Genomic DNA, 15,142 nt, shown 5'->3' with positions numbered 1-15,142 from the left:
TGATTTCAGGAAAAAAAATATAATTTCTAAGTAGATATAGAGAGATTTAAAATGAATCATAGACTAAGAAAAAATTGTAATTAGAGCATTTAATAGTCATCCTTTCTTCCATATTGTGTGGGAAGAGACCTTTCAAGACCCCCCTTGCACATCAGATATTATTATGAGATGTGACTTAACCCTGTCCTTTTCAAGCAACAAAAAATATGAGTATGGAAGCAGAATACTTGACACAAAGCAATGAAAGGGGATTAGTTTCTCATAAATGGTCCAACAAGGCAGTAATACCTGTGAATGAATTACAAATAAGGGTGGTTTCTGTTGATTTAGAAAACAATTCTTAAAGTAAATTTCTAAGTGATTTTCAAACTCTTCAGAAACTCTTTATATTTAAAATTAATACATTATGAAGTTGTAATTGATGCCATAAAGATTTTTTGCCTTTTCTTTCATACCCCTGTTATACCTTTTTTACAACTTCTGCATTCTTAGTGCTTTTCCCCTACATTCTTGGACTTGTTTGTCAAGCTAAGAGACTAAACATTTTAGAAGCTTTGTAGTTAGGGATCAGTGTGCCCCAGACCCCAAGGTCCTCTCCAGAACACATTCTGTAAACTAAGATAGAACCACCCAGGGGAAGGTTCCTTGGGGAGGGGGGCTCACTTGAGCCTCTCACTGGGGAATCTTTGATAGATATGCTAATTAGTAAAACCTATAATGTTATACCAGATCTTTTGGGGCATATTATCGGTGGGGTGCATCTCGATGCATATGACCTGGACGTGTGCACCTAAGGATCCTTAAAATAAATACCAAGGTAAAATCCCTTTTTCCCTTCTAACCATGTTTGACTCTTGATTTTAAGACCAGGAAAAGGCATCATAATATATTTCTTTCTTATGCTTCCTGTTATATCTTGCTTTTCATATTTCATTAGAATAATAATCTTATTCTAAAACAGAGAACTCAAAAAATTTTCTCTGAAAATACATTTCTATCTATTCAAAGAAAAAAAAAAATATCCATCAGCTTAATAAGAAAAATCCCTTAGAACAGTCCAAACTGCCAATCAGGTAAGTACTGAATAAAAAGACCCCACTGCTATTAGCTACATTAGTTATTACAGAGGTTGCTTTGCAGGGGTTTAAAGATTAAAACACTAGTACAAGCACTGGCAAAAAGTCAGTGCCCTCTGAAGACTGCTCAGCTCAGGAACAAGATGAAATCACTGTGATGAAATTGCAGTGAGGAAATAAGGACAAAACCCATTTTGTCTCCCTCTACTGAGAGCAATAGCTGTTACTATTTATTTTTGTGTTCAATTCAAGTAACTTCTTAAAAAGATTTCAGCACTGTTAATTACCTTAACTACACTTCCAACGATTATTCTGTATACAAGAATTGTTCCTGCCATCAAAATAAACTGTTACTTAATTGGACAGTGAACAAATCACAGCACTGTATCTCTTTCAGCAGCTGAACAGCAAAGTGATATGGTTTCAGCTATGTGGGCCTAAATGCTTCATCAATCTCATACACATCAGCGAGTGTCCTCATAAAGTGGAAAGGATGCACAAGTGGATTAGGAAAGACTAATAAGCAAATCGCTGCTCTGTATCTTGTCCTGTAGCCTCACAGTATTTGGAGATGTATCTGAGCCATTTGGATAAGAAGTGCTATTCTGTAACTCCCCTGCAGCACAGAGATCAGCAGGGCAAGTCCTGTCTGTACCTATCTTCCCTGGAGATTGTGATCTCTGCTTTCTAAGAAAGTTACATTGAATCTTCCTGGTTACATTTTCATTTTCAATGAACTAGGAATTGTGGGGAAACAAAGAAGAGATGTGATCTCATTACCCTCAGACTATCATTCAGACTCACCAGGATTTCAGACAAACAGTGGAGACATTTCCTGCAAAGCAGCACAGAAGGCCATAAGCGCCCTGTATGGATGCTTCTGAGAAATACAGCTGCCTCTGAGCCGCTCCTTTGCTCATTGCTGTGAGTGGAGTGTGGGGCAAGACCCTGCTTCCAAGTGGAGCAGCAGCTCAGCCCATGCAGTCTGTCCTGCTTCTCAGGTCACACCTCTTCCAACCCATAGTTTCCCAAGCTGTAGACAGATCTCAAAACAATACAAAGCCCTTCTGCATCACATCAGTGTTTCTGTGTGAAGCTGGGGTAAGGGAAAGGGGATTAAAGCTGTCCATTCTCAGACCAACCTTTCTGCTCCCGCAGGAGGAAGGTCAAGGAAAACTTGAGGGTGCACCAACCCAGCCTGGTGCCTGTCTAGAGTCTCACGCAGCAATGTGTTAGCTCAGGCCAGAATCAGCATCTTGATAAAAAGCCCACACCCTCACAAATGACATTTACTGTCAGTTCCACCAAGACGGAAAAAGCCTGGCTAGAGAGTGGACCTGGGCACAATATAATGCCAAGGATATCTGAGCTGACACTGCCCTTGCCAAACCCCACCAACATGTAACTAAGTGAGAGCTGGCTCCCTTCAGATCTTCATGGTTTGGTATGTTATATTATGCTATATATTTTTCCCCATTGAGACAGAGAGAGATGGAAGGAACAACTCAAAAATATATGTCAATGGAGGGGAAAACAGGATAGACAAAAGTAAGGACACTTTTTTCCCTCAATTATGTGAATAATATAGATAGATAATATTCTGTCCTCAATTCAGGTTTGGAAAAGAACAGGACAAATCCATAAAGCTCAATATCTGGAAATATTTTTTCTTCTGATCCCTCTATTTCCAAATTACTGCCTGTTTCTCCCAGAAAATCTACTTCTGGCCTTCCCAGCCTTTGTACAAAATGCTGCTGCTTCCCTTTTGCCAGAGTTATCACTTTCTAGACAAAACTGTCATGGGCAACAGACAGTTGAATTATGGACCAACTAATCAAATCTGCACTTCCCCTTCCTACTCCAAACTTCCATGATGGTAATCAGTCTGACTGTGTTAGTAGCTTCAGAATTATAGTAGTAAAGCTATCAGCATTTGGCAGTTATTTTTAGCAAAATTTTATTATTTATGTTATAATTTAGGCACAAATACCATAATGGAAACTTTTCAAAGGCAATAACTTGCACTAAGAAATTGCATATATTGATTCTCTGACACAAAACATTTTGAATCTTAGACTATTAGCACAAAAGAACCATAAAACCCTCATATTTTCATTGTTCTGAAAAAATTGTTTAATCTTACCAAGACTATTACACATACCCAGCAGATTTCAACCCAGTCAGGAGACTAAATAAGCCCAATTATCTTAAGAAAAAATTGCTTTCCAAGGATATAATAATAAAATTTCTACAAACGTTGTACCATTATGTCATAAAAAGGAATAGCATCAAAAATGTTTTCGTGTATATTTTTTTGGAAACTTTTAAAATCTACTACTACCTTTGACACATAAAGTTCATGTATTGTTCCACAAAATTCATTATTACAACTATTTGATTTTTTTGATACTCCACTAAAGCTGAAGCATGTTATGAAATATTGGGTTCATCCTGAACCAAACTTTTTCAAAAATGATCCTGCCTGTCTCAAAAAGAAAGATATATCTAAAGCTGTTGCTGTCTTGCACAAACACCTGGGACAACTACAATGCAGCAAGTGTGCAGAGGGCCAGCGCAATACTGACAGACAGGGAAAAATGGTGCTATAATCCTTAACAGATTCACAACTACTGGCAGGATACCGCTGGCAGATCAGACCTTTGCTCAGACCAGTGATGGGAATTTTACATACATAATTATAGCACAAACCAAAGAAAGACTGAAGGTTATGTCACTAAATTTAACCCATACAGACTGATCATGACACTCTTTTGACCTATGTTCCATTTATGTAGTAAAATAAATACCCTTCATACATTCCAGATCTCATTAAACTTTAAGCTTGTGAAATCCAATCTCATGTTTGAAAAATTAATCCATATAATTTGGATTTACTATACCTCACTAAACTGTTTGCAGCATCAGGATCATGTGCCGTTACTGTGCCAACAGGCGTCCCAATCTTTGCATTTTCATAAACTTCCATGACATAGGAAGGCATAGTGAAGAGAGGAGGTTCGTCCACATCGCCAACGATGATCTTCAGCATAGTTACATCTTTGAATGGTCCCAGGTGTGAAAAGCGAAAATCAAGGTGAGTATTTGCTCCTTCTATATTAAGTGTATATGATTTCTTTTTTTCGTAGTTGAGTGGCTGTTGGCAGAAAAAAAAAATTCTCAGAGCCATTCTGTTCTCCAGTTTATCCTGGTAGCAACTTAACAGCATCTTTTCGGTTTAACTTAAACATTCTTCATGTTACAGGAAAGGGATGGTATTTTTGATATTCTGGCAGTCACTGCCACACCTTGTATGTAGATGGATATACATTAAGCAGGATGGACTCAGTTTTTCTCTACAACAGAGTATTGGAAAAGGTACCAGTTTTGAAAATAACCCAAGGTTTAGAATGAGCCTCAGATTCTGCTTTCATGATAACGTAAACTGTCTGGGTTTTTTCACCTTTTGGTTTTAATCAATAAATCCTAAATCCTGAAAAAGGTAGAGGCTGATATATCCTAAATTAAATTAACTTCACATTTTTAATAAAAAAGTTTTATAGACAGCAACAGGGATATTAAAATTCTTTTTGGCATCTCTTAAATCCTCAAGTGAAAAAAAGCAACTTCTCATTTACTGTAAGAGACACGGACTTTTATGTCTGGTCATCCAGATCACCCTTCTAGTGAATGAGGGAAAGGCTGCAGATGTAGTCCATTTCAAACAGTCTCAAAACACAGTCATATCATTAAAAGAAGTTGCATATGCATGGATTTTTGGTTTTTAGAATCAAAATTTTTATTGACATTATGACATGGCGGAATTTCACAGATACCAGTATCATTCTGTGTTGATCTGACAGCCTGTCTAACAAAAACTCTTCATCCAAGTTTAAACTGGCATCTCCTGTCACCTCAAAGGGTGGAAAGGTAGTACGATAGGCAAGACATATGAGGAACTCAATATATGATTCATCACTGTCAGTGTGTGTTTTGAAGATAAAATCTACAATAAATTAAACTGATGATATATAAGAAAAATTGGTCGGAATTTATATATGCTTTATGTATTTTTTGATTTCTCCTCTGTGTACTTAAGGACAATTAATTCATTCTCTAACAGTATAAGACTTTTGGGACCTTACATTCTCTGCTTCCCTTTCCTGAATGTAAAAATAAAACATTTTAAAGGCATGGAAATGTACCATAGCCTGGTAAATCTATTACTATATATAAAAAGAGAGCTAAGTATGCTACTCAATTAAATTAATTCACAAAGAAATATAAGTTTAATAAATTCTAACTCAGATGTTCATTGATTTATGATTTTTTTTTAATGAGCAGTGAAATATTGAATAGTGATTTTCATTTCTCTGCAGCATGTATATTCTAAGAGTAAACAGGTTTAAAATAGGACTGCAACTTGTAACTTTGATGTCTTTTGGAAAACTGAGTTTATACTGACAATGACTGGATTAATTTCTACAGGAAGGTTATATCACTCAGAAAACATATGTGGAATGACACAAAGTTCTGTGGTAACACAAACTCTTTCTTTTATGTAGCTATTTTATCAGACAATAAAGTATCTTTGAGACTGAAGAATGGCTCCACAGGTTTGTTAAGAGGAAAGATAATGAAAGTACTGGATATTTCGGGTCAGCCCAGAATGAGACAAGAAGAGATTCTGTCTAACACTCAGAGCCTTTGCATACCTGTTGAAAAGACTAAATTGAGGCACTGAAAAAAATTATTTTTGCATCAGAATCTCACATAAGTGAGGTTTTAATATCTTGATGAGGATTTCTGATAATTAGACAAAATAATATATTTATTTATGACTTTTTCTACTGTAGATGCTTCTAGAGAAGTATTAGAGGACAAATAATTTTATTCTACATTTATAGAAGGCACTGGCATCTGATACACAAAACTTAAGAACAATTTTGTCCTTAGTTTAGATTATCTGTTTTGAGTGGGCTATCAAAAAATTCAGCTTGAAACCCAATCTAAATTAAAAACAATCACAGTACACAGAATATAATATACTTGCTAAACTGTATACAAGATCTGAGTAAAAAAGGGAGAAAAACAAACAAAAAAAAAAAACCAAGAAGACTTTTTTGTTATACTGTACAAAAGGATATATTATCTTAGGAAATAATGGAGGTATTTCACACAAACTTATGTAACTTTAAGTGCCGAATTTCTGCTCAACTGGAATGTAACATTACCTAAGCAAAATGTACCTCTTCTTGTCCTGATGTAAAAATGACTTAAATCATTGTCATATTTATGTACAAGAACAGGCAACATATGCTTTTGTCATATTCTAAATCATAGTGAAAAAATTTTTAAAGCTACTTTGTCTGTCAAAACCAGTAAGAAATGTGATTTAACAGATTTTGTGTATTTCATTATGTTGCAAGTTCTTCCTTTCTACTTCATGTTTTGAATATGCATAAATGTTGTAGTTAATGAACAGCAGCCATGGTGAGAGTACAATGCTCATATTGAAGAAGAAATAACAGATTATGGTTTAGCTACAACAAGGCCATCAGAAAATAATTCAGCGGTACAGAAAAGACAGTTTACTTTTATCTGGTTGAAAAAGGTGGGTATTACATAACCATTACAAAAGACACTGAGTTAAAGCTTTTTAAGATATTGGAAGAGATCTTTTAAAATCCTTATGAATTATAAAAATAATATTTCATTGAGTTAGAAACTACTTTTAATATCTTAAATACATATATATCTATTCAGAAGCAAAAAAAAAAAAATATTACATGCTCTATGATAGTTTTTATTTATTCTCCTTTTTCACATTTTCTCAGGATTTCATTCCTCTAACCATTAATCAAGACCAGAATACATATAAGCAATTTTGAATATACACTCACTTTTAATTTTTAGGGTCTATGGGTATATATAATTGATATCTACAAGATTCAATATCAACAAACCTACATGAGAACTCTCAACTGACTGGGGCAAGTATAAGTAATTCATATAAATGATAACTCTGTAATAGTTTGACCAGTAACATTTTAAGTCTTTAGCACAATACTGGATGATTTAGATACCAGCTGGAAAGTCAATCAAAGAATAACAGTCTGTGCTAACTGAATTACACATTCATTGCCAGAGATAAACTTTCTGCGTCAAGATTCAAGTAGTCTGGGAACAAAAGTAGAATTTTCACCCAAATTTTACATCTTCTATGGCTTACCTTCTTCAGTGAGAGAATTCCTTCCCTTGTTTCTTTGTCAGTAGATATGGAGAATACCCCAGAGCCATCTCCATTTATAATTGTGTACTTCATGTCTGCATTTGAACCAGTGTCTGCATCATTTGCTTTGATTTTGCCAACTGCTGATCCAACTTGAGCTGACTCAGGAACATAGAGTTGATAGTGTTCTGAGGGGGGAAAAAGCCCAACATAATAGCTTGGACATTTTCTAGTCATTTTCTAGTTATCTGCTTGATAGATGTCTGAGTAAATGGAAGAGTATTTCATATATAAAAGTGACAAATAAACCTATGAATTTATTTAGATCCCTGAAAGAATTCAAAACTGAATTGTATTTTACTTGGGATGCCTTCATTCCCTATTCGAAATCCAAATTACCTAATGTAGGATTTTAGTTTTCACAGCTATTGCTGTACATCACATAACACAGAAATTACTTCATACGAGTATTTTTACAAGTTTATACTCTCCATAACCAAAAAATATATATTTTACCAACTTACAATTAATTGCATGATCAAGTGAGTACTTTTGAATTGAAAAATCTGTTACCTTTTTTTCCAAAATCCAATCATTTCTGCAACATTGCATCAACATTTTCAACACATAATTTTTTTTCTAAAGGAAAAAGTTAATAAATCTTAATATTTTACCCTTTGCAAAAAAAAAAAAATTAACTGCCATCCACAGTAAACGGAAACTAACATAATGAGTACAATGAATTATTACACATTTGTGCCCAGAAAAATCTTCCTTTACAGCTATGACCTCCTTTCAGTGTTTTTGTAACCTGTTAGGTTAATAATTAGTAAGTGACATATTTTTGTGAAAGATAATTTTCTTAACTGTCTCTATGATTTTTTATGATAGCTCCTAAAAGCTGCAAAGTTTTCTGGTGGACAAGAAGGTGCCACAAGGAAATAAAAGTGGCAAACAGACATAATTTCATTACATAAATCTCAATCTCCATATGAAACTAGGCCAAAAAACCAGAGTTTTCTCCAGTAATGCTACCATTGTAACACAGCAGGGATGCTGAAATCTACCAGAACTGAAAAGAATAATTCACATCCAATAGAGGGTGTGCACGTATCAACAACATCCCCATTTTCCACCTAAACAACCCCAATTCAAATGCCTCCCTAACAGTCTGAAGAGTTTACATCACTGTCCAACTACCAACACAGAAAAGAGAGCAAAATAACTTCTGTTATTACACATCTTCTGAAACTTTACCAAGTTTATGTTCCTTGAAGGCATTCTGTGACAGTGAGTGCAATAGTGCAAAACTGAGTGGCAGGATGGTGGATCAGCAGGTTTGAGAGTGGACATATGAAAGCTAAGATGTTGTTATGGTTTGTTGGGTTTAATCCAGGTAGCCTGACTGCAGAAGAGCCCTTGGTAAGCATGTAGCAAGAGAAAGGCAACATTTAAATTGAATCCAGAAATTGAACCTGAATTGTGGCTGAAACCCCGTACTGGTTGGATGAAGAAATTATCAACCTACAGAAGCTGCAATTGAAAAGGGAGTAGATATCATGACTAAAATATAGCTACCTTTATAGACACCTGCTAGAAAACAGAAGATTTCATTATAAATCTTTTAAATTTCTTGCACAACAGTTCCAAAACATTTTTGTAGTTTTGAATTAATTTTTTATTACTAACACATAGTACTACTAAACAACTAGTGGTGTGATAAGGATGGACAAGTGCACTTAGCTTTGTTTGTCTAGAGGGAAAGAGAGGTTTCCTATGAAAATGAAAAATAAGTTATTATTCATTTTGGAAATCTTAAGGAAAATAAGAAATTTCCAGCAGAGCAAGAGGAAAAAATTATCATGTAAAAGATAAAATACCAACACCGATGTAACAGGACAATTACTTAATTCAATTAAAATTCATAGTTAATACTTTGATGCAATCCTTTTTATGCATGTAAAAGCCACCTACACAAATTTCCAAATAAATGCCCTGCAATGTTTTTTGCTTACAGATGCTGTCAACTGACACTTCAGCAATGCTGGTTGCTTTATTTCATACATAAAATTATAGTAATGGGATGAAATTAATTTTGAAATTTACTTATTGTTAAAATAAATGCAAAATATGGGGGTTTTTGACACTTTTGCTCTTCCAAAAGAGAAAAGATTAAGGCCATTAAGATCATGTTATATAATCAAGCTACTTCAGGAGCTGGATGTATATAAACTCATATGATAGGGTGAACTAATTGGAGACTACCAAATAGTTGAGCTTGTTCAAATATATCTATCTACATGACACTACACTCTGCTTTATAATCACACCCCAAGTGTTAGCCATCTGTTTCAGAAAATTGTTTTACTGATACCAGCTTCAAAGACTCCTAAATACTAAATCTTCAAGCAAAACAAATATTTGAAATGACTCATTAATTATGTCAGTTTCTGTAGAACAGAAATGTTTAAAAAAAGCAGATAGAATGAAAAGAAAACTGTTGAAAAAATAAAAACTCTTAGATTATAAGGTCAGAAATGTCTCCCAACAAGTATTTAACCACTGCTCCATAGAGAGAGCCTGACATTATCTCATAGAGACATGAGTCAAATAGATAAATACAAAAGAACATTATCTAAAAAAATCAAACACACAAGAAAATAAAATTCAGCAACATGAAGGTTAGGTAAAATATATTATAGACATTTATTTAAGCTACTGGTGGAAACTGGAAATGTTAAATGCTAAATTGTTGGAAACTTTATTGCTAGTAAGAGGAACTGACTAAAGGCTCAATTGGGCACTGGAACAGGCTCCTCAGGGAAGAGGTCACAGCACCGATCCTGTCTGAGTCCAAGATGGATTCAGACAATGCTCGCAGGTACATGCTGTGACTCCTTGGGTGTTCTCCATTGGGTCCCTTTAAACTCAGCATAATCTGTGATTCTGATTCTATGAATGTTTCCTTGGGCATTGAATAAAGAAAGTTTAATAGGACACTGTAAAATATGGGAAGTGTATACTGCAAATCTACAATGCTGTATTGAAAACTATGAGTCTGTCTCAACCCTCTAAAACAATTGACTGGGAACATAGGAGCCCTGAGGATCAGGCACCATCAGTCTATAGCAAAACTTTTCCACCAAATCTGCCCATGTTGAACAGTTTGCTCCTATGCTTCCTGCACTGCAGACTTCTGTTGTGAAGCAGAAATCTTTTGGGGATGGTCTAATTTTTTCTAGAGAAGCTGGCCTGTTTCTTACAGATAGAGAATCTTGGTTGATTCAGTTATCAACTTTTATCACATTCTCTCAGATGCATTCACTTTGCTCATGATATGAAAAAATTAATATTTTTTTACAGATAATGTACTGTATAGGATACCACCTTGCAGGACTTTAATCTGTGCTAATTGAAACATTTTCCAAATTCATGCATATGATCTTCATATTTCAATAAACTTTATGGCTTATCTGTCATTATAGTACAGAAACAATTTATTTCTCTTTAGCGCAAAATACTTTCATTTCAATTTGCCTCCAGGCAACCTTCAGTGCTGTGTCTTACTCTCAGAAAACTAACTTCTGTCTAAACCTCTCAAAAAAGAAGTATAACTGTACTTAATGAAAATCAATAAGCATAATATTAAAAAGATTGTATTTATTAATCTATTCTATTCTGTTGATAATTTTGACTTACTTATAGGTTATGATGTCTTCTTGAACAGTAGACACTATCTTATTTAACAGTGGAAGAGAGAAGAGACATAATACTGAACACCAACTTGGGGAAAAAGCGTTTAGTACACTGGAGGGCAGGGCTGCTGCTCAAAGGGACCTGGACATGCTGGAGAAATGCTCTAACACAAACCTCATGACATTCAATGATGGCACCAGGGGAGGAATAGTGCCATTCATCAGTACATGCTGGGGCCAGCCAGTTGTAAAGCAGTTTTGCAGAAAGGGACCTGAAAAGGACCTTTCAAGGCTCTGCAAGATGAGACTCTTAGCAACTTGATCTAACTGAACCTGCTTTAAGCAGGGCTTTGGGTCAGATTACTTTTTCAAGTCCCACATGAACCTATGATCCTGCAATTTATGAAGGTATGTCTCATGTTTTACTGCCTGCCATCTTTGGTAAAACAAGTGGAGCTTCCACTGTGGACTATGCTCAATCTTCTTTGGTGGTTTTCTTTGAGAAAGATATTCTTCAGCTGCTTATTTTCATTACATGTAATAGATAATTCTGGATTTCTCTTTTGAGACTGAAGTCTTTTTAGAAGCCTATTTGTCACAGTATGTCTTGGACATATGTCACATGTTCCTTTACTATGCTTATTTTTAATATAATCAATCCAATTTTAATCCATCATCATTAAGAATACAGCAACTTTTATGGTTGCAGGAGTTCAGTCAATTTTATAGCTACTGTTTTTGATTTGAATATTCTTTTTGATGCCAACATCTCTTTCATAAAACTCAACTAAGAAATTTTTAGGAGGTATGTTTGGCTTATTCTTCTTCCCTGCCAAAAACCCCAATGCTATTGCACTTTCTAAACATATCTGAATTATAAGTGAAGTTACTTCTTATTTGCAAATATGACAATAAAAAAGCTTTCAAAACTCAAATCCTTCAAAATTTTGCTTGCCTTGAAAGTGTGAAGAACATAACAATCTTGGGTCAGTTTAGAAAAAAACCCACAAACATTCTTTTTTTGATACAATAGGCTCCTTTGGCTGAAACAAGACTTGTACATCATGTCCCTGCTTTTTACATCTCAGCGTAAAACAGGAGTTATGATTATGGTTACAATTTTAATCAGTGATGAGTTTATTTTCCATGACTCTTTGCCTTTAGAGACAGTAACTAGAAGTTCTTGAAAACTTTCTGACCCCAGAATACTGAACTTTCAACCTTGGAGAGCAAAAGTACTCTGGCTTCTTGCAAAAAGTGTGATGTTTATGCCACTCATATCTATGAATGGAAGAAACATAAAGAAAACTGGCTTTCCTGGATTTTCAGACTGAGTACTTTCCTGCAGGTATTGAAGCCCCAAACACATATTTTCTATGCAAATGGCATGGGTAAAGCAACATAAGCACTCCATAATAATCACTAATGAGGAATTTAATTGTTGGGCATGATCTGTAGCAGTCTCTAGAGTCTGTGCTGTGTTCCCCATATTTTACGCCATTTAAAGGGGGACCATGGCTACCTCAGGCAGCTTGGGTAAAGCAGAGAGCAATAGCAACACCTGTAAAAGGGTTAAACTCCATTTGCACTGTGTTTGTTTTGTTGTTTGTTTGTTCATTTGCTTTTCCCTGGCACTAGCACAGCTAGGATTGTGATCACATTGGGGTTTAGCTTCATAAAGGACATGAAGATTAAGGCTTTCCAAAGAACACGCCTCAAAATGGAGTGGTCCTGCTCCCAATTCTCCACTCAGACAAAAAAAACCAAACAACATTGCCTAATTCCCAAAACCATTATGGTCTCATTCAAAAACCCACCGAAAAACAAACAAACAAACCAAAAAACCTGCATGTTTTTTTCTGTCTAGAGTGTTTCAAAGTTATTTTGATATACGTAATTAATAATGGATCTGGTACACAAAAATCCTTATGGACAATACTCAAGAAAGTGAAATAAGACTCCATGTTATGAGTAAATTTGATGCACATAGCTGGAGCTAAAACTCAGTTTGTAGACCACATATTTATTACAAATATTTAATCAGACTTTGACATAAATATATTTTTACCCCATTAAACTTCGCTGTAAGATTTGAATTCCATAAACAATTCTATCACCAAATTTCATTGTCATGAATTCTCATTGAAGGAGAATTTTAAGAAAAGATATCTAATACTCTTGAAAAGTACTATATTTAGTTAATTAAATTTTACAGTAAAAACTGATTACGGAAATCACGCTTATTCTACTTAGGAAACAGAACATCACGAGATTTCCTATGTAATCAAATGCCATTAAATAACTCATGTCATATTTCAGTGAAACAATTTGGTAGCTTTAACTTCAAATATTGTGCAAGTATTAGAACATACCATCCTTCTCAAAAAAAAAAAAAAGGAAAAAGGCAAACAAATCACTTTAGATAGCATTTTCCAGACTATGGAAGCATACACCCAAAGGTACATACACTTTCATTTCATGTTTTAACTCTTTTTTTAACTTAATGAACATAAATCTCTCAAGTAATGTGTTTCTCATATGTCCAAGGCATCCCATAGATGAATGATTGATTCTAGCACATTACGAAGATACAGTAAAAAAGAAATTTTAGAAAATCACTCAGATCAGCAAGGTTTGTCTCTTTTACCACTCTCTAAAACAGCTTGTTGTCCATGTGCAGCAGCCTTGCTAAGCAGGTAATTCTAAATACTTCTAGAGAATCAAGCTCCAACATACTTCTCTAACATTTAAAACTAACATCTTCACCAGGTAATACAAACATGCAATAGCAGCTTTTCCCCCTTACCTTTGCTTGTGGCTGCATAGTTTCTGTTGAACTTCCTCCTGCACAGGAGGAAGTTTCTGAAAACTCACAGAAAGAGAAGCTTTATACCTGCCCCTCATTCAGTTTCTGATGTGACACTTTAGCCACTTTCAAAGAAAAAAAAAAGGTCGGGGGCCTTGTGATAATTCTCTGTAAAGGCAGAAAATCAGTATACTGAACACCAACTGTACTCACAAAGGAAGTGTCACTCACTGGTCATCCACTTCAAAACCTGATCACTGACTTTGAAACCTGAGCACACACTTTAAAATCTCAGTTAATTCAACATATATCAACCTTTAAGAATATATGAGAAGCAAAATACTTTTCAGCACTAGAATTACGTTGTGCGACTCTTACGTGAAAATGTAATAGTCACACAGATAGGAAGTGACAAGTGAGAAATCTGAAAAAGATATTAGTCTAATTATAATGAAAAAAATCTTAAAAAATAAGCAACCTTTAAATGTGGAATAATTTCTGGAATGAAATGCTTCCTAATACTCCCTGGATACTGGATCATTGCTAGACTCATCAACATGTAGAATCATAGACTCATAGAATGCCTTGGGTTGGAAGGCACCTTAAAGACAATCCTGGTTTTAGCTTCCCTAGCATGGGCAGGGATACCTTTCACTACACTAGGGTGCCCAGACCCCCATCCAACCTGGCCTTGAACACTTCCAGGGATAGGACATCTAAAGCTTCTCTGGGCAACCTGTGCCAGTGCCTCACCAGCCTTACCTGTAAAGAATTTCCTCCTGACATCTAGTCTAAACCTACTCTCTTTCAGTTTAAAATGTTCCCCCATCTGATATCATTACCTGCCCATGTAAAAAGTTGTTCTCAGTCATTTCTGTAAGTCCTTTTTAAGTACTGAAACACTGCAATGAGGTCTCTCTTGAGCCTTCTCTGTCTGTATTCATGCCTGGGATTGCCCTGCCCTCGGTGCAGAGCTTGCACTTGGGCTTCTTGAACTACATTAGGTTCATCTGATCCCACTTCTCAAGCCCATAAGTGGCACAATGAACAGGATCTAGATTATACTAGATATGCAAAAAATCTAATTTAAAAAGGTACAGTTGATCAGATGTCAGCAATCTTAAGAGAAACCAGTTATCATGTCCTGATTTTGTTTTATTTAAAATCTGAGTTTCCTGAGGACACAAAACTTCTGTAATCCTTTTAATTTAACAGTCTCCAGTAACTTTTAATCCTTGTCCAATGTCAGGCAAGTCTAACACAAGGACAGAGACGTAAAACACGTCATTCTACAAGCCTCTTCGCAATTACTGGATGAAAAAAGGAGAAAGGCCTG

General features: G+C 35.3%; 1 protein-coding gene across 7 annotated transcripts in view; it reads right to left on the bottom strand.

Moving 5' to 3' along the window:
* The window catches only part of CDH18 (cadherin 18), a 521,943-nt gene that overhangs the window by 47,320 nt on the left and 459,481 nt on the right, over window positions 1-15,142 (bottom strand). For all 7 annotated transcript variants that reach the window (XM_042048680.1, XM_042048682.1, XM_042048689.1 and 4 more), the window contains 2 exons: window positions 7,306-7,493; window positions 3,977-4,230 (listed from right to left, as the gene is read on the bottom strand). In XM_042048680.1, coding sequence (XP_041904614.1) covers window positions 3,977-4,230; window positions 7,306-7,493 — 442 coding nt within the window. The remainder of the gene's footprint in view (window positions 1-3,976; window positions 4,231-7,305; window positions 7,494-15,142) is intronic.

Source organism: Corvus kubaryi, unplaced genomic scaffold (genome assembly GCF_017639235.1).
Source record: "Corvus kubaryi isolate FWS band 111438036 unplaced genomic scaffold, C.kubaryi_AGA036_p1.0 68, whole genome shotgun sequence".
NCBI classification, from domain to species: Eukaryota; Metazoa; Chordata; class Aves; order Passeriformes; family Corvidae; genus Corvus; species Corvus kubaryi.
The sequence above is the reverse complement of the archived record's forward strand: the minus strand, read 5'-3'. Positions and strand labels throughout refer to the sequence as shown.